Here is a 27409-nt window from a genome sequence, read left to right as displayed (position 1 = left end):
CCTTATGATAAAAATAAGGATGAGGAAATACGTAAGAAATCAGGGCTATGACCTGAATCTGTTGAACTTAGGGCTGAAAAGGGGAGGAGCTAGAGGTGAAGATGATGTAGGAAGAAAGACAAAACTCCATCTTCTATCTCTGCATTCAACGTAAGGGAGGCTTCTCACTGTGATACTGAGTCTGTGGCTGGTTAGAGGCTCCCTCTGGAGTCAAGGGCTATGAGAAGACATAAACTGAAAGTATTTTCTATCTAACTTGAGTCTTTCCTTGGGAAGATAGTTAGGGCTAAAGGCTGATCAGGAGAGTCCTGGTAAGATCTGATTTGCTGCCAGTGACTTGAGAGCATAAAGGTTTACTCTGTTTGGCGACTGTACGGATCTTTGTGGAGTCAACCTTTGAAGAGCTACCTCAACTGTCTTAGGTCTCTCCAACACGGCTTCATAGATAATATAATCAGCAAGACTACCAGATTCAACAGCAACAAGAGAAAGAAGTATGAATACAACTGGAGAAACAACGCAGCAGAACCGTGTTCCTCTGCTCGATGTGCACTCTTGGGCAAGAGAACTTCTGCCTCTTTATGCACAAGAGGGAGGAATACACTGTGAGGAATACTTGCCTCCCTCCACCCCCTCACACACTTCATCCAGAGGGAAGAGAGCGGCTCATCTGACTGGACAAGGCAAGACGTTCAGGAGGCTATGCTTGACCAGTAGGTGTGACTCCAAAGCCAGAACCAGGCTGACTGCTTACTCCTCACTCTTGAGCTCAGGCATAGTGGACCTATCTGTCTTCTTGCCAACACCTCTATTTGTGTTTGCTTTATTCAGGGGCATGGCATCTTTGCGCTTCCTGCTTCTCCCACAAGGTAAGCACACTTGCCTAAGGTCCAGGGCCCGCCTTCTGTAATCCTTACCCATGCAGAATATAAGTAGACTCGTGTTTAATTTTCTCTCCTCTCCTCTTTCGCAGACACATCTCCTCACACTCGATGAAGCACACGTGAACTCGGAGGTCCCAAGGTCTAGATTCTCAATGGTAAAAAAGCCTCCCCTGGGACTCAGGCCTAACCTCACCAAGATCAATAAAAGTGGTCCTTATTTGCCACTTAGCAAGAAAGCCTTATCTAAATGATCCACTGGACAGAGCCAAGGAGGGGAAGATATTTCACACTTAGGTAAGCGTTATAATTCAAACATCCAAATCTCCCTAAAAGACCTCCAGAAGTTCAACAGAAGATCACTGGATAAGTTTTATTACTATTCCATTGCTGAGTTTGACGCATTTTCTTTTCTTTTTGGTGAATATCATTGAATAAATATGTTGATATGCAAAAGTGATAAAACTGACCTCAATCTTCAAAGTACAAATACCTTGAGCCATTTTTCCAGTGTAGGTGAGACATATCTAGCCCGTCTCGTGGCCAATACTGGCCTGAGCAGATGGAACAGCAGTGATTCTCAAACTCTTGTGTACACACAGATCACCTTGGGTGCTTTTTAACAGAACTGAATCCCAAGCTTTATCCTCAGAGATTACGACTCAGTCCATTTGTTATCCTTTATCCTCTTAAATATTCAGAAAAGTTATTTTGTAAAAAACAAATAGAACATATACCTGAAAGTGTTTACTTTTTACTCACTTGCAGTGAATCGGTTTTGAGTTTTCCCTTATGTTCCTCAGATGAACGCAGCACTTCTCTGTACAGTTCTGCGGCCAAGGCATACTCACCTGAGGAATTAAAATGTATTTAAAGCCTAAGAAACTCATGTGTTTAGCTCCCCATGTCCTCTAGTAATCTATTACCTAAAAACATCTATCTTAAAAACGTCACAATGATTACAACTCACTATTTTTTTTAAGAAAAGGAATTTAACTCAGTATTAATAAGACTGCTCTAGTAAAAAAGCTGATAGCTCCTTTTGTTTCCCTAATTCCACAGAATAGAACACCAAACAAATAAATTTATAATGTTTAAAAATTATAATGAAAAATTCTGGATTAATTTTTAATTTAGATAAATGATTTCCTCTTACTGAAGTTAAAGGGCACCAACTAGGAATCATTATGATATTTGAAATTAAGGACAAATTTGGGGTAATTATAGATATTTATAAACAAATATGCAAAACATTATGACCAACCTACACATAATTCTCAGAAAAATAATTTACTCTTCTTGATAGGTTCTATTCTTCTTGGTATTAGGCCAACTTGATTTACAATTAAAAACTGCATTTCAAAAACTTAGAGACTCTAGGGGTCGGCCTGGTGGCATAGTGGTTAACTTCACACACACTGCTTCAGTGGCTGGGGGTTCACAGGTTTGGATCCTGGGTGCAGACCTACACACCGCTCATCAAGCCATGCTGTAGCGGCGTCCCACATAAAATAGAGGAGGACTGGCACAGATGTTGGCTCAGCGAGAGTCTTCCTCACCTCCCCCCCCCCAAAAAAACTTAGGGATTCTTCTTTCTATTTCTGGTCACACGAATCACAATTAGTCTGAGATTTATGCTGTTTTTTATTGTTCACAATTAATAGTTCATTCAAATAAAATAGTTCAAAAAGTATCAACTGAAACACAGGTTGGCAAACTATGGTCCATGGATCATATCTGACCCTCTGCATTCTGTAGGGTCTAGAAGCTAAGAATAGCTGTTAGATTTTTTTTTTTTTTGAGGAAGATCAGACATTAGCTAATATCTGCTGCTGAGGAAGATTGGCCCTGAGCTAACATCTGCCAATCGTCCTCTTTTTTGCTGAGGAAGACTGACCCTGAGCTAACATCCATGCCCATATTTCTCTACTTTATATGTGGGATGCCTTCCACAGCAGGGCTTCCTAAGTGGTGCGTAGGTCCATGCCTGGGATCTGAACCGGTGAACCCCAGGCCGCTGAAGCAGAACGTGCAAACCTAACCGCTTGCACCACCGGGCCAGCCCCTAGATTTTTAATAGCTGAAAAAAAATTCAAAAGAATAATAATAATCTGTGACATGTGAAAATTATACAAGATTAAATTTCAGGGTCCATGAATAAGTTTTACTGAAACTCAGCTACGTTCCTTTGTTTATGTACTGTCTGTGGCTGCTCTGGCATTAGAATAAGAGCCGAGCAGTTGCAACGGATCTTATGGCTTTCAAAGACTAAAATATTAATTATCTTGTTCTTTTGGAAAAAGTCTGATGACACTGCAATAAAAGGAGAGGTGAAACATTTTTAATAAGGGAAGCTATCTTATTTGCCACCTGGGGAAAAACTCAAAACTGGTAATTTATAAATACAACTAACATAAAAATCTAACAGTGGCAAAATCATGAAATACAAAAAAAGAAATGGTACAGAGATGTTCTAGTTTCAGTTTACTAAGAAAGCTTTTGTCCTGATCCTCACACACTTGGTTTTCTTTTTAAATTTCATACTGGTTTTATTAATATCATGGATTTAGGACTTTGTTCATAGCCATATGAGTTTTCTATATATACTTTTGTAAATTTTGTTATTGGTTCTCTCTCTTCCTTTTGTTAAAGCCAATTACATATATTTTATTGTGGTAAAATATACATAAAATTTACCATTTCAATCGTTTTTATGTGTAGTTCAGTGGCATTAACATTCACATTCTTGTGCAAATACTTGCTTTTATACCACTGCTTTATATATAGCTTCTAAAGCACACATTTTCACATACTTTATAGTTAGCCAAATTCTATTCACATTGATAAGGGAGAAGACTATTTTCATGAGAATAAAGTTACATGATAATGTAGGAGTAACACAATTATCTTCACACAATGAGCTCTTTTATTAGTTTTGAAGATTCTTGTAAAGCTTTTCAAAAGACATGGATTCTATTATTTATTTCTAGTATTTATACTATCATTTATAGAGAATAATTCATTTAACAATTCTCCCTTCATAATTCCTTTACCTTTTGAAGGAAGTCCAATGACTAGACTATAATATAAGCAGTTGAATCTGAACTATTCATTATAATATGTTTTTTTATGCTCATTAAAAAAAGACATGCTTGGGGCGAGCCCCATGGCTGAGTGGTTAAGTTCACGCTCTCTGCTTCGGCAGCCTGGGGTTCACAGGTTTGCATCCCACGCGCAGACCTACAAACTGCTCACCAAGCCACGCTAAGGCAGCGTCCCACATAGAGGAAGTAGAATGACCTACAACTAGGACATACCACCATGTATGGGCTTTGGGGAGGAAAAAAAAGAGGAAGATGGGCAACAGATGTTAGCTCAGGGCCAATCTTCCTCACCACAAAGCATACTTGAAAAAAAACAAACAAAAAAAGACACGCTTTCTGAGAAAGACAAAAATAGGCATATTGAATAAAGTTATGCAAGTTTCAGCCAAATTTGGAAATACTCATTCTTTGCCACTTGAGGGCACTAACATCTCCAAATAAACAAATCATACTGGATTTGATACTGCCAGGCAAATCTTCACCAAACAATTTGTACCAAAAACATTGTACAAAATTGGAATAATACCACGTTTTAACACCATAATCAGTGAGGACCTTAGAGTGTATATTGTCTATCATATATATACATTTGCACATAATATAAGCAAATTCTTCTAGAGTTTAAAATTAATCTTAGATTTCTTTCAGAAGTTAGATCTTCACTGCCTGATCTCACTTTGGGAGAGTTTGAACTATGTAAGTTAAATATGCAATGTTACTTTAAAAATTGTTTATTGTTTAACATACCACTATGAAATTAAGCAATGGAAACTAAAAGCAGTAAATCCGTCACAATTAAGTTTATAATTACAGTTAAACTAAGAAGGGACATATCCCTTATTAGGACTTGCTGACAAGGATTTCTTTTAACAAACAGCAGTAGTTTCCAAGCACAGAAAGACAAAGAACTACAGTGGGAATGCTGTGACAGACATGCCAAACACGGGGTTTTGCCACGCAGAAGCCACCTACACACTGAGCCTGCTACAGCGCTCCGGTGTTTGGAAATGACCAGATGAATAACCTTTTCTCCCCAATCCCCACATCATGCATAACTTCACAGCAGGGAAAAGGGGTCAAGAAATCCAAAAAGGAGAGTAGAAAACAGGGCAAGTGAAGAAATTCCTTCACTGTCTAAGCTTCTGAGTGATAACAACATAGAATAAATGAGGGATGCATGTTTAGAAGATGGAAAATCTGAAATTTGTTTTTATTAATGTGACAATCTACAAGTAATATAGTACTCTATTTTAGAAATTTTTTTTCTTTTGAGGAAGATTAGCCCTGACCTAACATGTGCTGCCAATCCTCCTCTTTTTGCTGAGGAAGATTTGCCCTCAGCTAACATCTGTGCTCCATTTTCTACGCAGGATGCTGCCATAGAATGGCTTGCTAAGTGGTGCGTAGGCCCACACCCAGGATCTGAACCAGCAAACCCGGGCTGCTGAAGCAGAGCGTGCCAACTTAACTGCTACGCCACTGCGCCAGCCCCTATTTTAGGAATTTTTGATGGAGGGTTTCAACTTACTAAAGACAGCATAATATTGAGGTTTATAAATGTCTATTTGATAAAGAAGCATAGTATAATAAAAAAAGATTGATTTGAAATTAAAAGGCCCAATGCAAATTCTGTCACTTATTAGCTATAATCTTGAGAAAACAACTAAGCCTTCTCAGCTCTAGTTTTCTTATGTATAATGAGGATGATAATACCTCAATCATTGGGTAATTATGAGGATAAAACAATATATACGTGAAAGTGTTATGTATAATATAAAACGCTTGTAGAAAAATGATCATTTCTCAGATACGATGCTAGATTTTACTGACCTGAAAATATTTTAATTAGTATATTCATTATTCAAGTATTTTAAAGACCAAGCACACATTCTTTCTTATCTGTATTAGCCAAGTATTCTGTAGATTTTAATCACAATTATTCCACTCAATTAATTTGGGACTGTGAGAAACTGGTATCAGATATGACACATAATTTCCTACTTTTTGCCTCATTATTTCTAAGTTGAAATAAAGGAAAGTGTAATTTTAAAAAAATTTTCTATTGAAAAGTTGCCTTACTTAGTCTTTCACTGTGGATTGTAAAGCACAGATCATTTCAGATTGTAGATTGATGCCTGGAATACTAGTGTCACAGGCGCACTTAGCAACTGAGATTAAGAATTATTAGAGAATCCAAACTTGCAAACACTGCTAGCTAAATTGCAGAATTCCTAGGGAATGCCCCAGGGGGGAGATTTGCTCACAAAGTTGCACGTGCCATATTTGAACAATTTATCAGGAATATTATGTAATAATATGCCCTTTCTCCTCTTATTGGGTACTGATAATAAAATTTGTGTTGGCTGCAGGTTGAAAAGTGGTAAGACTCTAAGGTCACTTTATATTACCATAATCAATAACATCCTTCCTCATCTATATGTTTCTATAGGGTTTTTTCAATGTGCATACACATTCACATTAAGAGCAATACTTCAAGGGAGGCTAAGCATGCAGTATTATCTGCATTTTATTGATAAAGAAACTGAGATTCAGAAATGCTGAAAAATGCACTCAAGTTCACAGGGCTACAACGACAGCAAGTAAGAAGCCGCATCTTTTCCAGTTCTTGTCTAGAGTGACTTCTACGTGGCCTCTGTGAGTCAAACTCTATCCACTTATCCAGGACAGGAAGACACTTTCTAGTTCTGGTTCTGTTATGCTGAAGAGCTAATAACTAAAGACAGGCCACTCAGTTCCAAGAGGCTTAGAACACCTCCTCATATTCTACAAAAGCACACATTTTCCTGGGCAACTGATTTCTTTTAGGTCTTAGGTAAATGAGAATAATGCTAAATTCTCTCCATGATCGTGTACCCAAGTAGACTAATGGATCAGTAATCTTTGTGGGAAGGTGAAAGGAAGTGGAATTTATCATGAAATGCCTTTCCAGCTGTAACACTGTAACGATGAGCTCATTCCACAGATTTTGTGAGGAAAGTAGAAATAGAGCAGCCCTTGTATACCCTAGGTTATCAAAGTGCAGGAAAATGTACATTATTTCACCATTAAGAAATACATAATGATTTCAAGGACTATATTCTACTTAGTTTTGGAGAGCTAAGATCAAATTATCTAAACCAAAGCTATTAGACAAGGTTTTAAAGTAGCTTTATAAAAAGGTACATTTACATCAGTAATTTCCTCATTACTATAAGAAAGCACCTAAGAGTTTCTATGGTATAAAAACTACAAAACTCTTATTATATTACAAATGCAATAAGAGATTGAAACAGTTATTGAAAAGAGTACTAATGATTCATTCAAGTTGCAAAAAAGTAACACGAGTTCAGATAGCCAGGAAAGTTATCAGGAAGAAAATCTAGAATAAGTTTCTGCAAAGAATGAACGATTCTAACACAAAGGTAGAGGCAGTGAGTTAATTCCAAGTTACAAAAGTAAATTGAGTCATAGAAATGAAGCTAATGAGCAAATGAAATAATAGAAAGCTGGCTGTACAATTTTATATTCTCATCATCAGTGCATGAATGAGAATTCCTATTGTTTCCACATCCTTGCCAACATCTGATCTGTTTATTCTGAGCTATTCTAACAGGGCATAGTAGCATCCTTATGGTTTGAATTTGCATAAACCTAATGACTAATGATGTTGAATATCTATCTTTTCATGTGCTTTTTGCTATCTCTATATATTCACCGAAGTCTCTGTTCAAATATTTTGCCTATTCTCATTGGGTTGTTTTCTTATTGGTTTTTAATAGCTCTTTTTATATTCTAGATACAAGTCCTTTCTCAGATATGTGATTTGCAAATATTTTCTCTATTCCATGCTTTATCTTTTTCTTTTTCTCGTGCTTTTTGCAGGGAAAGATTTGCCCTAAGCTAACATCTGTTGCCAAACTTCCTGCTTTTTTCCTTCCTCAAAGCTCCAGTACATAGTTGTGGATAGCTCTGAGTTCTTCTGGTTCTTCTATGTGAGCCGCTGCCACAGCAGGGCTGCTGACAGATGAGTGGTGTGGTTCTGTGCCCGGAATTAAACCTGGGCTGCCAAAGCAGAGTGCATCAAACTTTAACTGTTAGGTCATCAGGGCTGGCTCTATCTTTTTATTTTCTTAAGAGTGGCTTTTGAACAGCAGAGGTTAATAATTTAGCTGGAATCAAATTTATCACTTTTTCTTTTATGGGTTGTACTTGTGGTGTCATATCTAAGAAGTCTTTACCTAATCCAAAATCCCAAATATTTATCTTCTGTTTTCTTCTAGAAATTTCATCGTTTTAATTTCAGTTTAATATTCTCTTTATCTTGAGATTTTTATGTAGTACAAGGTTGAAATTTACTTTTTGAACTTGGATAACTAATTATTCCAGCACCATTTACTGAAAACATTAACCTCTCCACTGAAATGCCTTTACATCTTTGTTAAAAAATAAACTGATCATGGGGCTGGCCCCGTGGCCGAGTGGTTAAGTTTGAACGCTCCGCTGCAGGTGGCCCAGTGTTTCATTAGTTCGAATCCTGGGCGCGGACATGGCACTGCTCATCAGACCACGCTGAGGCAGCATCCCATATGCCACAACTAGAAGAACCCACAACGAAGAATACACAACTATGTACCGGGGGGCTTTGGGGAGAAAAAGGAAAAAATAAAATCTTAAAAAAAATAAATAAATAAATAAACTGATCATAAATAAGTGGGACTATTTCTGGACTCCAGTTTGTCCCACCGGTCTTCTTGCCTATCTTTACGGCTATGTCTCACACTGTCTTAATTACTGTAGCTTTAAAGTAAGTCTTGATTCAGGTAGTATAAATCTTTCAACTGTTTTGTTCTTTTCCAAAGTTGTTTTGGCTGTTCTAGGTGAATTTTAGAATCAGCTTGTCAACTTCCAGGAAACAGCTGCAGAAATTTTGACTGGGAGATTTTGACTGCATTGACTCTATTTATCAATTTGGGATGAATCAGCACCTTAATTACACTAAGTCTTCTGATCCATGAACATGAAACAATTAGGTATTCTTTAATTTCTTTCAACAATGTAATTTTCAATGCTTTTGTGATTTTTGTATAGGTATTATACATCTCTTTTTCAAGTTGATGCCTGTTATTCATATTTTTTGATACTACTGTGAATGATATTCTTGCTAGAATTTCTAATTGTTCATTCCTAACATACAGAAATTAACTAGATTTTTATATATTTACCTTGTATCATGCAACCTTGCAAAACTCACTTATTAGTTCTAGTAGTTTTCCTACATAGACAATCATATTGCAGCTAATAAAGATAGTTTTATTTTTTTTCCCATTCAATCTGATAACTCTTATTTTTTTAGCTGTCTTACAGCACTGGAGAGAACTCTGGTACAATGTTGAATAGAGGTGGTAACAGAAGATTCTTGACTTGTTCATGATCTTAGAGGGAAAACATTCAGTTTTCAACTATTAAGTGTAACATTAGCTGTAGGTTTTTTATAGACACCTTTTATAGAGTGAGAAAATTCTTTTTGATACCTAGATTGCTGAAAGTGTTTATCAGGAATGAATGTTGGATTCTGCCAAACACTTTTCCTACATTTATTGAGTAGATCACAAAGTTTTCCTTTTTAGTTGTTAGTTTGGTGAATCATATTAATTGATTTTTGAATATGAAGCCAATCTTGCAATCCCCAGATAAACTTCACTCAGTCATAAGGTATTATCCCTTTTATATGTTGTTGGATTAATTTTGTTTAACATTTTTAAAGAATTTTGCATTTATGTTCTTGAGTGTTACTGGTCTGTAGTTTTGTTTTCTTGAAATGTCTCTGGTTTTGGAATCAGGATAATGTTGCCATAATATAAGTTGGGAAGTATTCCTTCCTTTCCTGTTTTCTGGATGTTTATAGAGATTTAATATTATTTCTTCCTTAAATGTGTGGTAGAATCCACCAATGAAGTCATCTGGGCCTAGAATTTTCTTTGGGGTAAGCTTTTTAATTATAAAATTAACTTCTTGACTAGACAGAGGGCTATGCAGGTTATCTATTTCCTCCTGAGTCAGTTTTGGTGGTTTGACTTCCTGAGTGAGTTTTAGTAGCTTCTGTCTTCCAAAGCATTTGTCCATTTATCTAAGTTGTCAAATTTTTGGCATAAAGTTGCTCATAATATTCCTTTATGATACTTTTAAACATCTGTAGAATCTGTAGTGATGTCACCTCTCTTATTCTTGATTCCTGATAACGGTAATCTGTGTCTTCTTTTTTTCTGAACAGTTTGACTGGAGGTTTATAAATTTTTATTGATCTTCTCCAGGAATATCAGCTGTTCATTTCATTGTTTTTCTCCTCTGTTTTTCTGTTTTCCTTTTAATTGACTCCTGTACTGATCTTTACTATTTCCTGTCTTTTGCTGACTTGGTATTTTTTTGCTCTTCTTTTGACCCGAATCCATTTAAATTTAGTGACTGGTTTTACAGGTTAGAATATGCCGTCTTGGTAAACATTCCATGTGCATTTGAAAAGAACGTGTATTCTTCATTGGTTGGCTAAAATGTTCTTTAACTATTGATCATGTCACTTAGTTGACAGTGTTGAGTTTTCTACATCCTTACTTATTTTCTGCTTTCCTGTTCTATCAATAACTGAGAGGGGGATATTGAAATTCTAACGACAATTACGGATTTGCCTATTTCTCATTGCAGTTCTGTCACTTTTTGTTTTATTTATTCTGGAGCCCTGATTTTAAGTGCATAAACATTTAGGATTGCTATTTTCCAGTGATGAAATAACACTCTCTATCCTTGGCAATATTCTTTGCCTAACAGTAACATAGTCGTTCCACTTTCTTTTGATTAGAGTTAACATGGTATTATCTTCTTTCATTCTCTTATATCCGCATCTTTAAATATAAAGTAGGTTTCTTGTAGACAGTATATTATTGGATATTGCTTTTTGTTTTTTTATCCATTCTAAAAATCTCTGCTTTCTAATTAGGATATTTAGACCATTACATCTAATGTGATCACTGATATGCCTGGGTTTAAATCTACTGTCTTGCTATTTGTTTTATATTTGCCTCATCTGTCTTTTGTTCTCTTTTCTTTTTTCTGCCTGTTGTCTTAGATTGAGGATTTTTTATTATTCCTCTTTATCTCCTCTTTTAGATTATTACCTCTAACTCTTTCCTGTGTTGCTTTAGGATGTAGAGCACATATTTTGACTTGTCACAGTCTATTGTCATGTGATATTATGCCACTTCATATACAGTATAAACACTTTACATTACATATCCATTTGTCCCCTCCCAGACTTTGTGCCACTGTTACTGTACGTTTTACATTTACATGTTATAAATTCCACAATACACATTTCTTCACATATTTTTCTTCTTCAGAGACTCCAATTCATTTATATTACACCACGTCAAGTTGTCCACAATCTCACTGATGCTCTTTTCAAATTTTTCAGTCTTTATTCTATTTCTTTTTCATGTTGGATAGTTTCTACTCTATTCTTCAACTTTACTAATTTTTTTTCCGCAGTGTCTAAACTGTTATTTATTAAGCATAATTTCCATATCAGGCTCTGAAATGTGCATCTCTAGAAGTCTGAATTTGTGTTTCAATGTCTCTACTTAACATGTTCAATCTTCATTCTTGAACCTATGTAATACAGTTATAATGATTCTCATATTTCTATGAAAGGTGTTTACTAAATGGTGCTCATTGGAAAAGCCAGTTATATAACTTCTGCTTCTGGCCAATAACACACAATGGATTTACCCTCCTTCCTGAAACAACTAAAATAGCAGACAAAATATATATGAAACAACAGTCTGTAAGATCCTGGACATCAGGCCACGAAAAACAGTGATCAATAAGAGATGGGAAACACCAAGTAAACATCTTTCCGTGAAACATAAGGTTATCTTTCCAACCAGCTTAAATTTTGTGCATTGTATATAACACTATATCTATACCCATACACATTATGTGTGTATGTGTATTTGTCTGTCTTCCTCTGTTAAGAATCTCAAGTTCACAAATGAGAGACTTGACTTTGTTTTACTGTATCATCTTCACTACCGAGATCATGCCCAGCACACAGCAGACACTCTTAATATTAGTTGAAAGAATGAATTTACAAACAATACTATTTTGTAAATCAATGACCAACATATTCCCCTGAATGTCAAAATTTAACCATTCTTCTACTTCTAGACATTTTGGTTGTTTTCAGTTGTTCACTGTTACAGACTAAGATTAATAATTTATAGCCAAATCTTTGTTCAAATCCCAATTTCTCTAAAAAAATAAGTTCTAAAAGTGGAAGTTGATGAAGGCATATATAAACTTGGAAGGTTTGAAATGGTCTGCATAACTGCTCTCCATTAAGTGGAAGCCATCTAAATTACGCTCAGTAGTGAGCGTGTCTTTCTTGGGGGGGGGTTTTGATTTCTGTTATAACTAATCTTCCTCATTAAGTATTTAGAAGAATCAGAGCTAACAAAGCAATCACCTTCTACCTTTAATGATGTGGATGCCTGCTAAGCCATTGAGAGCACAAACTAGTTGCCGATGGGCTTCTTCACACTCAGTTCCACACTTCTTCTGCAGAGATGTCAGCAGCTCTTCCATTGTCATGGTGCTAAAAGAAAAGGCAGACTGTTTAGAACTAGAAAGAAAACTCTAAGTGTTATTTCAGTGAGAGTATTATATCACATAAGATCAAGACTATCATGGGCTGGCCTGGTGGCATAGTGGTTAAGTTCACATGCTCAGCTTCAGCAGTCAGGGGTTCGTGGGTTTGGATCCCAGGCATGGATCTACACACTGCTCATCAAGCCATGCTGTGGTGGTGTCCCACATACAAAACAGAGGAAGACTGGAATAGATGTTAGCTCAGTGACAATCTTCCTCAAGCAAAAAGAGGAAGATTGGCAACAGATGTTAGCTCAGGGCCAATCTTCCTGATCAGAAAAAAAAAAAAAAAGAGTGCCAGACTCTTACAGACTCTGTGATATCTTCAACATCTTTCTCTTCACCTCCATTTTACCACTATCAATTTTAACTGAATTATCTCTTACTATTCTAGCAAGAATCTTCTGTCTGATCCCATCATTCTTTAACTTTTTCCCATTTCAGTCAATGGAGAATGGAACTAGAAAAATCTTCCTAAAGCACAAAGTACAACATATTTGAAGCAGTATGCATGTTAGAATGTAAGACTGAGTCTGAATCTCAGCATCAAAACTTAATTAACCTTCACAAGCCTGAATTTTTTTATCTTTAAAAATGAAGATTCTCCAAAGATCTGAACAAATGACATTTCTACAGGAGGCTAACATTAGCCATTTATATAGAAATTGTTTCCATACTCTAATTGTCCACAGCAATTTATATGTACCTCTTGTGAAATATATCATGTTTGCCTTATATTATAGAAATCTATAATCTTTGTTATCTCCTTTATTTGTCTATGAACTGCTTAAAGGCAAGGACAAAAATATAATTTCTCTTACAGCACCTGAAAGGGTATCTTTTTAATATCAGGTGCTAAAAAAAATGGTTAGTTCCTGAGTCACAATCTGATGAACCAAAAAAAGTTTCTGGGACAATAGAGTATTGTGGACATAAATACCTTAACACATTAGGAAGAAATAATCGAAGAGACAAAGTTAGCACATTATAAAGAAAATATTCAATGAATATCTAATTCATCTAATTACCTGATGTGGGAACAAAAAAATACGATAAGAAAAGAACAAAAGCCTTTCATATCTGGAGTGCAGCAAAAACATAAAGCAAAACAACAAATCCCATAATACTCTTAATTTTAAAACCAACGTTCAAAACCAAAAAGATAATTTTGATGATGTGATTCTCTTTCACAAATGGGGTTCCATACCAAAGAAAAACCACCACGTTGCTAAAAATGACAACTCAGTTATAAGACTCTGAATCCAACTGTGGGCTAGGAAGCTAATTGCTCAAATATTGTTTATTACCACCATATGATCAATCGCAGCATAAGGAAATTATAAGAAAACCTTTTTTGGAGTGGCAAGAACTCCCCACGAACGGCCTGTGGGTGGCAGCAGGCCTGCCGGAGCCTCAGCAATGGGTACAGGATGGAAGTGACAGTCCTTCTGTCCAGGCTGCTGAGCTTCAGAGCCCAGTCGGAAATCTTCCTGAGTTTTACTACTGCATCCTGGCAGCACACCTCATGCTGACGGTGATAGAAATGTCTTTCCACTGGAGAAAAGTGGAGCCAGTGTATTTCTTCTGTCTGAGGGGGTATCTGGATCTGTAAGAAGAGAAAAAAAAAATGATTTCACCTGGAAATGTAACTTCCCATCCCAACGCTGCTTCTCTTTTTCTTATAGTACCCTTAATCAATAAAAACTTATCCTACTGACTTGGTCAATCACATCTTTCTTTGCGGACCTCCAGAGTATCTTGGCAATAAAGCTGTAGAGGTGCTGAGGGTTCTTCTTGCAGTAAGGGCGATAGAGAAGTCGAACCCACCAGTGTTTGACACAGTAAGGTTCAATACCAAGAAAGACCACCAACCCAAAAAGATCTGAAAAGAAAAAAAGAAAAAAGCACACTGAGAATAACTGTTTCTATATGTCTTTATCACTATTTTGAATAACCACTTTCATAGACATTACACAGCACACAGAACTTTCCATGAATTAAAATGCAGATTGTATAGGCTCTTACTTACATCCTTTGAGTATTTATTTTGTTGTATGTTTTGTGCTATGACCCTATCTACAACATTTATTCTGAAGACAATTAACAAATATTTAGGTTGAATTAAATGACTTTGATGGTTCCTGAGAGTTATTAACATCTGAAAGGACCATTGCCTATACGCAGATATCCACAGATTTATATTTTCTGTTCAAATCAATCCAATTGCCTATGTGCTACCACTTCTTTGAGGTTCAAAGCTGCTTCAAACTCAACTTGCAAAAATCAAATTCATAATCTTTCTGCCACACCTGCTTCTCTTCTAGTGCTACTCACTGGTGAATTCTGTAACCATCCATGAAGCCACGAAGTCAGAAGTCCTGGACATCTACTGATCATTCTACAAGCCTTGTTAATTTTTCCTTAACCACTTTCCCATTTCCTCAGGACAATCCTAGTCCAACAAAAGTGCTGGCATGGGCCTAGATAACTTACTGTAGCCAACCAACTGATGTCCTAGGATCCACTCTGCCCACTTAAACCATCCTCCACACTGCCAGAGAGTGATCTTTGAAATATAACTCTAACCACAAGATGATTCCCAACCATTTAAAATCCTTTCGATAACTCCTAATATTCTTAAGAAAATAAATAAAATTCTCTATCATGGCCTACAACGTGTCCACGGTCTGGTCTACATGCACCTGTTCAGGCTCTCAGTCCACCATGCTTTCCCCAGCAGTCTGAACTCTAGCCACCCTGACATTCTTTGGGTCTCCTCCTGCCGCATGATCTTCACATTTTCTGTTTCCTCTATAATAGAGAATTCTTCCCCTCCTCTTTACCTAGCTCATGTTAATGTTTCAGATCTTGGTTCAGTTGTCACTTCCTTCTGCATCCCTCTTATGTGACATCACAGAACTAGACCTCTTTCTTTGAAACCTGTTATAGTTAGAATTTTATATTTATCTCATACATGAAAGTTATCTTCATTGCAATCTCGTATTTGTTTAAGTATTTAATAAATAGATCTTCCCCTCTAAGCTGTAAGCTCAACGAGGTCAGGGACCTTGTCTATTTTTCGCTCGCTATTATACGTCACAAAGAATAAATGAACCAATAAAGGCACCACAAAGTACTTAAGTTTTTTAAAGTCAACGCTTTCAAAGAAACAAAACATATGAATACGTAAATAGAAAATAAGAACAGCAGCAGCAGCAGTGGAAGCAGCTATCACTCAGTGAATATTTAACATCTGCCAGGTACTATGCTAAACACTTTGCACACTTTGTTATAATTAATCTTTAAAACATCTTATTTTACAAATAAGGAAATTAAGGATTTGAATGTTTAAATAATTTGTTTATGGATATATAGCTAATAAGTCAGAATGTGAATCCAGGTTCATATAGCCCCCGAAGCCAATGCTCTGTATACTATACAAACAAGTATATTATACAGACATCGGGTATGGAGGGTGAGAGGAGCAGTGTCCTTGCCTATTTGACTTTCCAAGTGGATGGACATTATTTCAGCCTGACGGGAGAAACATACTAAGGCCTGGCAAACTATGGAATGAAAACATCCTAGCCTCACTTCCTTGCTCAATATGTGGCCAACCTGGGATTCACCAGATCTCTACGTTGTTGCTAATTAATAAATCATCAAATCTGATTTATCTCTATCAGTCTAGCACAGTGGTTCTCAACTGAGGTGGGGGTGCAGGGCTGTGACTTTGCCCCCCAGGGGCCATTTGCAAGGTCTGCAGACATTTGTGGGTGTCACAATTGCGGGAGTGCTGCTAGCACCTAGTGGGTAGAAGCCAATATGCAACATTTACAGGACAACTCCCAGCAAAAAAGATTTCTCTGGCTCTAAATGTCAATGAGGCTAAGAAACCCTGGTCTAACACAAAAGGAAAACAAATGAGACTTGCACTTCCAAATACAACATAGTAAGTCCCGGCAGGCTAACTTCGCACTGCAGCAACTACACAAAGAACAGATACATCGCAAGAATCAGAGTGTTAAAGACATCAGAAAGGAAAGAGAAACCCAAATTCCAGAAAGTTTGGCAAGCTCTTTTGTAAGTAACTAAGGCGTGAGGAAACTTTTTTTTTTCCTTCCTTTTTTTTGTTTTTGAGGAGGATTAGCCCTGAGCTAACATCTGCTGCCAATCCTCCTCTTTTTGCTGAGGAAGACTGGCCCTGAGCTAACATCCATGCCCATCTTCCTCTACTTTATACGTGGGACGCCTGCCACAGCATGGTTTGCCAAGCGGTGCCATGTCCACACCTGGGATCTGAACCAGTGAACCCCGGGCCGCTGAAGCGGAAGGTGCGCACTTAACTACTGTGCCACCGGGCCAGACCCGGGCATGAGGAAACTTTGGAGGGTCATTGTCTTGATTGTGGAAATAGATTCATGGGTATACAAATATGCCCAAAGTTTGTAGATTTTACACTTTAAATATTTACAGTTTTATTACACGTCATTTATACCTCAATAAAGCTATTTTAAAAAAAATTACTCAAGAATTTGTTGAATGATTATAAGTGCTCCAAACATCTGCCAACATCCTATATATCCAAAATAACCTACCCAGGGAACTGAGGAATTATTGCTCATATTCTTTCAACATTAAAACTAGGTAAAAGTAACTCTGATAGGCATTTTCCTTTTTTCTGTACCCTCTCAGCTAACTTTTGAGCTGAATGAGATCTTATTAACACCTAAATATTTACAAACTGCCCAAATTCGGCAGTTTCCAAATGTAACAGCAGATCACTAAATGTGGCTTTTTAATTAGCCTGGTATTATTCTATAAATATGTATCAATGTAACTTACTAACATTATGCAAATATTTAAATATATACTTAAAATCTTCTTAGAAAACCGTTTTTCCCCTAAAAATAATCATCAAAAAATGTACTGTTTTTCAGGTCACAGTAATGGATGTTGATATTTTTATTTTAGCAGAATAAGTCACCCCGCTGAAAACAATATATGAAAACTTAAATTTTCAGAAAAATAAGTTTTGAGGATGAATGCTTGCCAGAGGACTCCAAGAATATTTATAATTTAACTACATTTTAATGACAGCTTTTCAGGGAATTTATCATACAAAACAATATTTACTTAAACTTTTAGTTTTGAATATTCAAAGCTTGAATAAAAGTTTTAAAAATGCAGTGTCTGCTCTACAGAAAAAGTAGGTTATATGAGTGAGATAATGTGGAAGCAGGAGTCGAATGTGTGCGTGGGAGCAAGGGGGCACTAGACACGATCTAAATGCTTAAGAGGAATGGGTGAAGGAGTAACGGCTTACGCGTAAGGTATGACATTGTAAAGCTGTTAATATTTTATAACTTTCACAATAAGAAAAATTATGGTCTCACTATTTATGGATTCAGCCAATGAAAACTATGGTCCTTATTTTTGTAGACATAGCCAATTCAGACTCATTCTGTTTTCCTCTCTCATTGTCTCTCTCTTTGTTTTCTCCCTACCACTTTGGAACTCTGAGTTCGGTCCAGACGTGTATGTACACTGCTTGGGCAGGCACAAGAACCCTTCAACTTAGGAGAATGAGACTACTCACTACACAGCTGTCCTCAGACATACAAACAAAAATCATCGGAATCCATTTAAAAAGACAAATGCTTAAAATCATTAGGAGTCAAATATAAATTTTTACATGTATCAACACTTAAGCATTTCAGCAAACGTTAAACATAACAATACATTTTCTTCAAAAAAATTAAGCTTTTCAAACATATGCAATATGGGAGGAAACCATCGATTACCCTCCAATCCTCTCTGTACTGGAGTGCCACTGATGCACCAGCGATTAATCCCACTCAAGCGCTGAGCCATTTCTGCAGCCTGATGAGAGAGAAACATGAAATAAAACAAAAAGGAGAAAAAGACAGAAAAAAGGAGAAGTCAGGAATATGTTTACTCATGAAAATAGCCTACAAAAAGCCCTACTTCAGGTCAGATGCACTTGCTCTTATTTCAGTGTTATCGCACTCAGTGTTGAATGCCATATTCAATGGGCCATCTTCTAGTACAGTGGTTCTCATGAGAAGGGGGCTGCCACGTCTCTCCCCAAAGAGAAAAGGTAGTTCAGTATGAGTAGAATGAAAAGGCTCCCTGAATGACTGCTACATCCTCTCAACAGCCCATCCTCCGATATCAACCACTGTGACAATAGATACGATTCATAAATTCAGTTCAGGTTACAGACTGGCCTATGACAGACAAAGACTGAATCAAAATTCTATGCTCTAAAGGAGTATTTTCCTGTCACCATTTGGTCTCTGATAAAAAAACTGCTAAAGTCAACTCTGGCCCAAAGCTATCAGAGCCTATATGATGAGCTTTCAATTTGGCAGAAATGCTTAGAAAAGTCCCTAAATAGAGTTTACTTTGATCTGCATCACACACAAACTGCCATCTTATTCATATGTACGTGAGCATTGCATATAAAGCAACAATTCACAGAGTACCAAGATAATTCCTGAGGGTATGTAGTTTATCTACAAGAGAAAAGTGAATGTGGAGTGTTTAATAGCCATCTTCTGGCCAATATCAATACTATGGATTAACTACCCCATAACTATTAAATTCTCCATGGACAGCTTCCCTCGACCCCTTTCCCCCGTGTCTCCTCCAGCCCACAAAGCTTCTGCGGAAACGCTCACTTTGACAGCAGGGCACTCCACCCCTTTCCCCCGTGTCTCCTCCAGCCCACAAAGCTTCTGCGGAAGCGCTCACTTTGACAGCAGGGCACTCAACCCCTTTCCCCCGTGTCTCCTCCGGCCCACAAAGCTTCTGCGGAAACGCTCACTTTGACAGCAGGGCACTCCACCCCTTTCCCCCGTGTCTTCTCCGGCCCACAAAGCTTCTGCGGAAGCGCTCACTTTGACAGCAGGGCACTCCACCCCTTTCCCCCGTGTCTCCTCCGGCCCACGAAGCTTCTGCGGAAGCGCTCACTTTGACAGCAGGGCACTCCACCCCTTTCCCCCGTGTCTCCTCCAGCCCACGAAGCTTCTGCGGAAGCGCTCACTTTGACAGCAGGGCACTCCACCCCTTTCCCCCGTGTCTCCTCCAGCCCACGAAGCTTCTGCGGAAGCGCTCACTTTGACAGCAGGGCACTCCACCCCTTTCCCCCGTGTCTCCTCCAGCCCACGAAGCTTCTGCGGAAGCGCTCACTTTGACAGCAGGGCACTCCACCCCTTCCCCCGTGTCTCCTCCAGCCCACAGAAGATTCTGCGGAAGTGCTCACTTTGACAGCAGGGCACTCCACCCCTTTCCCCCGTGTCTCCTCCAGCCCACGAAGCTTCTGCGGAAGTGCTCACTTTGACAGCAGGGCACTCCACCCCTTTCCCCCGTGTCTCCTCCGGCCCACGAAGCTTCTGCGGAAGTGCTCACTTTGACAGCAGGGCACTCCACCCCTTTCCCCCGTGTCTCCTCCAGCCCACGAAGCTTCTGCGGAAGTGCTCACTTTGACAGCAGGGCACTCCACCCCTTTCCCCCGTGTCTCCTCCAGCCCACGAAGATTCTGCGGAAGTGCTCACTTTGACAGCAGGGCACTCCACCCCTTTCCCCCGTGTCTCCTCCAGCCCACGAAGCTTCTGCGGAAGTGCTCACTTTGACAGCAGGGCACTCCACCCCTTTCCCCCGTGTCTCCTCCAGCCCACGAAGATTCTGCGGAAGTGCTCACTTTGACAGCAGGGCACTCCACCCCTTTCCCCCGTGTCTCCTCCGGCCCACGAAGCTTCTGCGGAAGTGCTCACTTTGACAGCAGGGCACTCCACCCCTTTCCCCCGTGTCTCCTCCAGCCCACGAAGATTCTGCGGAAGTGCTCACTTTGACAGCAGGGCACTCCACCCCTTTCCCCCGTGTCTCCTCCGGCCCACGAAGCTTCTGCGGAAGCGCTCACTTTGACAGCAGGGCACTCCACCCCTTCCCCCGTGTCTCCTCCAGCCCACAGAAGATTCTGCGGAAGCGCTCACTTTGACAGCAGGGCACTCCACCATCTGGGCCTCGTCGAGGCAGATCCTCCACCACTCCACAGCGACCAGGGGGCTGGGAACGGCCATGTAGCGCTTCTGCTTCCGAAGGCGACGCCCATCCTCACTGTTGCTGTGTGGGATATCCACGTAGTTTAGTTCTGAACGAAGGACGTCATAGGTAATGATAACTATATCCTGTTCTGCCAAAAAATGAGGCTGTAAAAAGCCATCTTTCTTCACTCCTTGATATACCTAGGAAACAGTCAGCACAGACATAGTCACTGCGGAAAGGCTCATCAAAGATCACTGAAGCATTTATCCATCTATACCCTGACTGGGCCCTTTCTATTTGGTTAGGACCAAACATGCTATGAGATACATCCTACACCTGTCTAGAGAAAGACACATTTTAGCGTGGAGACTAGTAACATAAGCAATGTGAAAAGAGCGGTAACAGAAGTAACTGTGACAGCATCACAGGGAGAGACCAATTCTATGGTTGAGAAGGTACATCAGAGAGGAGTTAACATTTGAGGTGGACCTCGAAAAATATTTAGGAGTTCTTGCAGGTGGAGAAAAGGCGAAAAGGACTTGCAGGCAGGTAAGAAGCTGGAAGAAACAGCATGTGCAAAAGCACAATGGTATGAAAAAGAACAGTGAGAACTAGTATTTACTGAATGCCTTTCACGTTTCAGACACTGGGCTACGCTTTATCTCCTTCAACAACAACCCTGTGAGTAGCTATTATTCCTATCCCACACATGAGAAACATGAAGGGACTTGCTCAAAACTGGTAGAGTTAAGAGTCAAACCAAGGTTTGCCTGCCCCACAGAACAGAGTTCCCCAACAGCAAAAAAGGTGTTTTGCTTATTACTATATTCTCCAGGCCTATTATAGTGGCTGAAATACAGAAAACCCCCAACGACGTATGTGTGGAAAGAACTGAGGGAGTGAAGAGTACTATTAGTAAACAGTAACATCAAATGACCATTAATAAGTGCCAGCATTTTACCACATCATTTAATCTTCACAGTTAAGTCTGTGAGAGGTACTATTTTTAGAACTTAGCAACGTTGCTGGCACATAACAGGTGCTCAATAAATACTTGGTGAATGACTAAATTATTTTATAGATGAGGTAGTTGATGCTTCAGAGGATGATTCTGGAGCTAAGAGGTGGCAAATCAGACAAGCAGCTACCGTTACACAACGCTGCCTTTGGATTGTATTCCTCTCTAAGCGTATAAATGCTTATACAAAGTTTTTCAAAAGCTTTCACATCTTTCCACTTAAAATGCTTTAACTTCTGATGTCAGAAAAGAATAAACAGTCTACTGTTCTATTTCTTATTCTCAATTTCCTCTTCAAGTTCTCATTTACTATTATTATCTCATTGAGTTAATTAGGGGATAAACAACAAAGCAATGAAGAGTATAAAAACTATCATAAAGAAGTAAAAATTTACATTTACATTTTCCTATCCTCTTAAAGAGCCCAAACCGCCTTACCAAGACTCGAAGAGATGACGACCTCACATGCCTGTTGATTTCATCCACCCACTGATGACAGATGGAACTGGGGGAGATGATCAGAGTTGCTCTTGTTGATACTGGCTCCATTGCAACAAGGCAGTGGGGGCAATAAAACGGCTTAATCTTCAGATTCTTCTCTTCATAATTCACACACTTTGCATGTTGCCACAGGTGGCATTTCAGGCACTGAACACGAGGTTTCTGGTCTATCTGGTCAAGTTCACCACATATGCACTCAAAGCGATAATCTGAGGAATTATAGGGACTCATGATATTAGTAAATGGGACATCACCACCCGCTGGGTTTAGAGATTCAGTTTGGTCCTTTGCTTCATGTTCTTGCTTGACGTCAAATACACATGTACTATTAGCTGTGGTAACATCGATAATTCCACAGTCACTGGTAGCTGGACAGTGATCTTGTGAGTTAAGATTGATGTCATGCTGACTTTTTCCCTTTTTTGTGGGTGGAACAGGCTTTTTCCTCAATTTACTACGATTTCTCCTGGCCTTATAGTAATAATAGTAAGGATCATCATCATCATCAGAGGTGTTTGATGGCAAGTATTCAGAATCTGTGTCCTTGCTCCCCGATTTTCTTGACTCTCTCTGAATTTTCCTTGGACTCCCTATTGCCTATGAAAAATATTATTTATTGAGTTTATTTCAACAAAGTTAGATTTCTGAAATTAAATTCCCAACTTTATGCGCTTTACATAAAAATCCAGTAGCCAGTGTTTGCTACCCTCTTCCCTGAGGAGGATCACTCCTGATCGGTGGCTTTCATTCTCATCTCTGTAAGAACCCTCCCTGCAGTCTGCAGGTCCAAAAGAAAAAGGAGGCTCTACTACTGTATACTTAAAATTTGGAGAGAATAAAAATTAGAAAGATAAAAGGAGCTACTAATATTTTGCTACCAACTTCTTATAATTTATTGTCTGCCTAAATCAATAAAAGACTAGCAGTTTATAGTACACAAATACACAAAGTAGGGCAATTACAAAAATACCAAGTACTAAAATATAGCATTAAAAAAAGTGAAAGTTAATCTACTAGTTACTGCAATTAGCAAACAAATTTCTTCTTTCTTTCTTCTTTCTACCTGTGCCCACTCTTGCAAATTATTTATTGAATGCTATTTCTGTGCCAGGCACAGTATTAGGTGCTGGGGATACAAATATGAGGAATATTTAGCTCCTGGTCTCAAAGGGGTCTGTTGGAAAAGAGAAAACAATAAAAAATAAAATGACACTATAGATGCATGAGAGGGGTATATAAGAGAGAGAGGTAGGTACCAGCATAACTTCCCAGAAGTGATGTCAGAGCCAAGGTGGAACAGAGGAGTTGGGACACTGAGCATGGAATGAATAGCATCAACTGAAGGAGATTTTCTTTTCTTGGTGGCAAAAGGATTACGGAGAGCACAGAAGTTCGCTGCAGTCTTCCACCCTGGCCGGGGACAAAATCTTAGACCCCCTACTCTAGGAAATGAACTTTCTTGTCTGCCATCTCTTTCACAGCAGCCAAGCCAGTAGCTCCACACTTTGACTTGTTGTCATTAGTCTTTTCTAGATTTATGTTTACAAATTTATAACTATATTCTTAAAAGCAAATTGAAATTACTAGCCCAAAAAAAGCCGTTTCATAACAAAATGTAAAAATTTTATAAGATGATGACATGAGAAAAATGAGAGTTTATAGATAAAAGATTCAAAATGTATATAAAGAGCTAGGCAAATATAAGGTATCATTAACATTTTTAAGTATGGACCAAACTTTTTAACTGCTGACAACAAACAGCATGATGAGGATAGAAAAGTTGTTTTAAATTATAATATGCTTAACTAATTTTCTAATTCACTCAATAAGTATTTATTGAGTACGTGCTATGTACCAAGCCCTCTTCTCTGGGATGGAACTTAGATTCAGGAAGTAGAAAACCAAAGTCACAGCCACAAGTGCTTTTCCTAACTAGTTTGTTTTTATCTTCGGACTGTGAGAGCTTCAGGGTCAAGGTGGGAACTGTCAACTCATTCTGTAAGGTATCAGATATAGCTACTTAATAAATGCTCTGTTACCTGCTTTTTTGTTTTATCATATATATCCTCTTCCTTGTAATTCTTCCCCAATGTAAAAGTCCCAGAAAAACCATGGCCTTTGATTTGTTTCACAAGACCTTCAAAGATTAAACACTTCAGCATCCGTTTCAGAAGACTCCTGTTCCGCTGAACATCATATCTATATATAGAACTGACATACTTATAGATGGAAAGGATAGAAACTCCTTTTTTTCCATTCATTTCTTTCACAGCTGTCAGGATCATCACACGTGTAGCTAAATGCAAAAACGATACACTAATTCAGTCAAAATAATTAAAATTCAAAGAAAATAAAACGCAGTTAATCTTAATGTGCATTCAGGACCAAGTTAAGAAAAAAATAAATCAAAGATTTATTGAAGATACATTGTCTGTATATTGTCATTTAGAAGACAATGAAATAAAAATTTATCTCAACACATTAAGAAATAAATTATTGTAATGGAAACAACTTAAGGAAGAATTACACCTTGTTATTCTTACAAAGCAACTACCATTTAAAATTATTTAAAAAAAAGCTCTCACAATTATCTATGTATATGCTACCATTAGCAAGGGTAATATACATTTGCTAGCAGACATTGAAGTAGCAACACTCAAGAATAAACAAAGCCTGCTTTAAATTGTAAGTTAAAGAAACTTAAATATAATGGATTGAGCAAGAACTACCTGGACCAAGTCAAATGAAAGAATAAATCTTTACTTTTGTTAAGATAATATGGCTTGCAATGGAATCAATTTATGCAAAGTATAAACAACTGTAAAAACAATTATTCATAATAATTACAAGATTTCTCCATACAAAGATCACAAGAACTGTAACAAAGATCACTGTAAAAAGGTATTTTCTTTAAGAGCTTTCATACTTACGGGGGCACTGAACTTTTTCTTTTGGTTCAAATTCCATATTCTGGGTTTCTGTGTTTTTCACTTTTCCTCCAGAATGATGTGATGGAATGAAGTAATTCACCACTTTTCCCTGACATAAACAACATTCAGCGGTCACACAGTGTTTTGCTTTCAGTATTCTGAGTTGCTTATTAAAATGAATCCTCCTTCTATTAAGGAGATGCAAAAGAGTTGTAAAAAATCACGAACAAAAGGGCTAAATATGCTATCGTACACACAAAACTTATTTTTCATTTCAGGGGTTATAGCTAGCCATCACTTTTCAAAATTGTGCATATTATCTGGAATTACCTAAATGTTAAGTGTGGAACTTCTGAAGTTAACTTCTTAAGGTTTGTTTAAATACTGAATTAACCTAGTGAACTTATAATAATATTGAAAATAACTTAGAGTTAAAATATCTAATGAGCAGAAAATCCCAAAAGAAGTTAATGAGAGTTAAAACTGCATACTCCAACTCATCTTTCTGCAAAGGAAATAGCTATTTTCTATTCCCTACTCAAATTGGAAAGGCTACTTCTGCAAACTTGACCCTATCAAAAGATCACAGGTCACATAATTACTAAGGTTGCGAGGATGGTAGGCACTACAGGTAACTAGTTATACCCTTAACTAGTGGCCTCATTTCAGCAGGATTTAATGTGCTGATTTTAGATTTTATTATTGGAAAATATGTGCTATGAGCTATCCTTGCTTCAGTGGAGTTTTTTTTTTTTTGTAAACTCTACAAGTTATATTTTTAAACACAATTATACATATTTTGGAACAAGGACCTAGAGTTTGTTTCATCTAGCAATCTAATTACTAACAACGTTCTAATTATTAGATTCTAGGATTTATGTATCTGAGATATGTACAATTTTTTTAAAACTAGCTCTCAAAAATATTTAGTGGTAATACGGAGACTTGCAGTAGTGACAAAATATTTGAGGAAATAATAGTACTTTCCTAAGGGAGTTTCTCTGCCAGCCAGAAGGAAGCTTGGTGACAGCATATCTTCTTCCTAGTTGGCCAACATCACTTAAAAAACCCTGCCGGGTCACAAACATCCCATTCTCTGTGCCCACTTGAAGTTAACTAATGACTAATATAAATCATTAGCTGCAGAGTAAACGGAAAGTGTTGGCTTAACTGCCAAGCAAATGTTCGACATATGATGCTTTTTGAGAACATATGTCTCCTGCTTTCCCAACCCTACAGTACTCCTCCTACCTCCGGAAGAGCGAGAGCATCTTGTTTGACATCTTGTCGAGTATGTGTCAGAATCAGAGCCAACACCTCTACTGTCTTTCCAAGACCCATCTCATCTGCTAAGATTCCTCCAAGCAGCTGGGGCCCAGCACTTGGGTACTCGCGGATGATGCTAAAGGAATAAACAAGAAAAACACATCATAGGAATGCAAATCAAAATGATACTGTTCCAAAGAGATCTGGAAGAAATGCATAAAAGTTTAAGTTTTTTGAGACTACATTTTAAACAATTCATATCCCTCAGTCATGAGTATTAAGAACTGTGATAATCAAAAAACTGCCCAAACTGGGGGCTGGCCTGGTGGCACAGCGGTTAAGTTCGCACGTTCTGCTTCAGTGGCCCGGGGTTCGCCGGTTCGGATCCCGGGTGTGGACATGGCACTGCTTGGTAAGCCATGCTGTGGTAGGCGTCCCACATATAAAGTAGAGGAAGATGGGCACGGATGTTAGCTCAGGGCCAGGCTTCCTCAGCAAAATGAGGAGGATTGGAAGTAGTTAGCTCAGGGCTAATCTTCCTCAAAACAAAAAATTAAAAAACAATTGCCCGAGTTGACAACTAAGTCTGTGGAAAGAGGAGTGGTATTGGTAAACACCCATCATTTTTTTCTCTTCTATAAATCAAAGGAAACATGTCTGCCTTCTTTCTGTGACCTTTATGAATCTGTGAATAAAAAAATAAGAAGGGCAATACCTACTGACTCACTAATTACGGTTAATGATCCAAAAACTTTGTTAGAATAGAAGTTGACAAACTTAATGAAAAATACAAACACTGGCCCATAGTAATATCACGACATTTTTACAAAGACCCATAATCTCTTTAAATATCAATAACTAAGCATCTGAAGTCTACTATATTGCATTCATTTACTGAAAAATGACAAGTGCTATTAATCCTATATCTATGCTATCTATAAA

General features: G+C 38.1%; 1 protein-coding gene across 4 annotated transcripts in view; it reads right to left on the bottom strand.

Moving 5' to 3' along the window:
• The window catches only part of SHPRH (SNF2 histone linker PHD RING helicase), a 91689-nt gene that overhangs the window by 47250 nt on the left and 17030 nt on the right, over positions 1-27409 (bottom strand). For all 4 annotated transcript variants that reach the window (XR_011535451.1, XR_011535452.1, XM_008540872.2 and 1 more), the window contains exons 6-15: positions 26453-26603; positions 25202-25310; positions 24311-24567; positions 22209-22868; positions 20701-20952; positions 18487-18565; positions 14401-14564; positions 14032-14288; positions 12508-12629; positions 1644-1732 (exon numbers count right to left, since the gene is read on the bottom strand). Coding sequence is in view for 2 of the 4 variants with exons in the window: in XM_008540872.2 (XP_008539094.2) it covers positions 1644-1732; positions 12508-12629; positions 14032-14288; positions 14401-14564; positions 18487-18565; positions 20701-20952; positions 22209-22868; positions 24311-24567; positions 25202-25310; positions 26453-26603 (2140 nt within the window). In the remaining 2 variants the exon portion in view is untranslated. The remainder of the gene's footprint in view (positions 1-1643; positions 1733-12507; positions 12630-14031; positions 14289-14400; positions 14565-18486; positions 18566-20700; positions 20953-22208; positions 22869-24310; positions 24568-25201; positions 25311-26452; positions 26604-27409) is intronic.

The sequence above is a fragment of the Equus przewalskii genome, chromosome 32 (genome assembly GCF_037783145.1).
Source record: "Equus przewalskii isolate Varuska chromosome 32, EquPr2, whole genome shotgun sequence".
NCBI classification, from domain to species: domain Eukaryota; kingdom Metazoa; phylum Chordata; class Mammalia; order Perissodactyla; family Equidae; genus Equus; species Equus przewalskii.
Note: the sequence above shows the minus strand (reverse complement) of the source record. Positions and strands in the feature narration are given on the sequence as shown.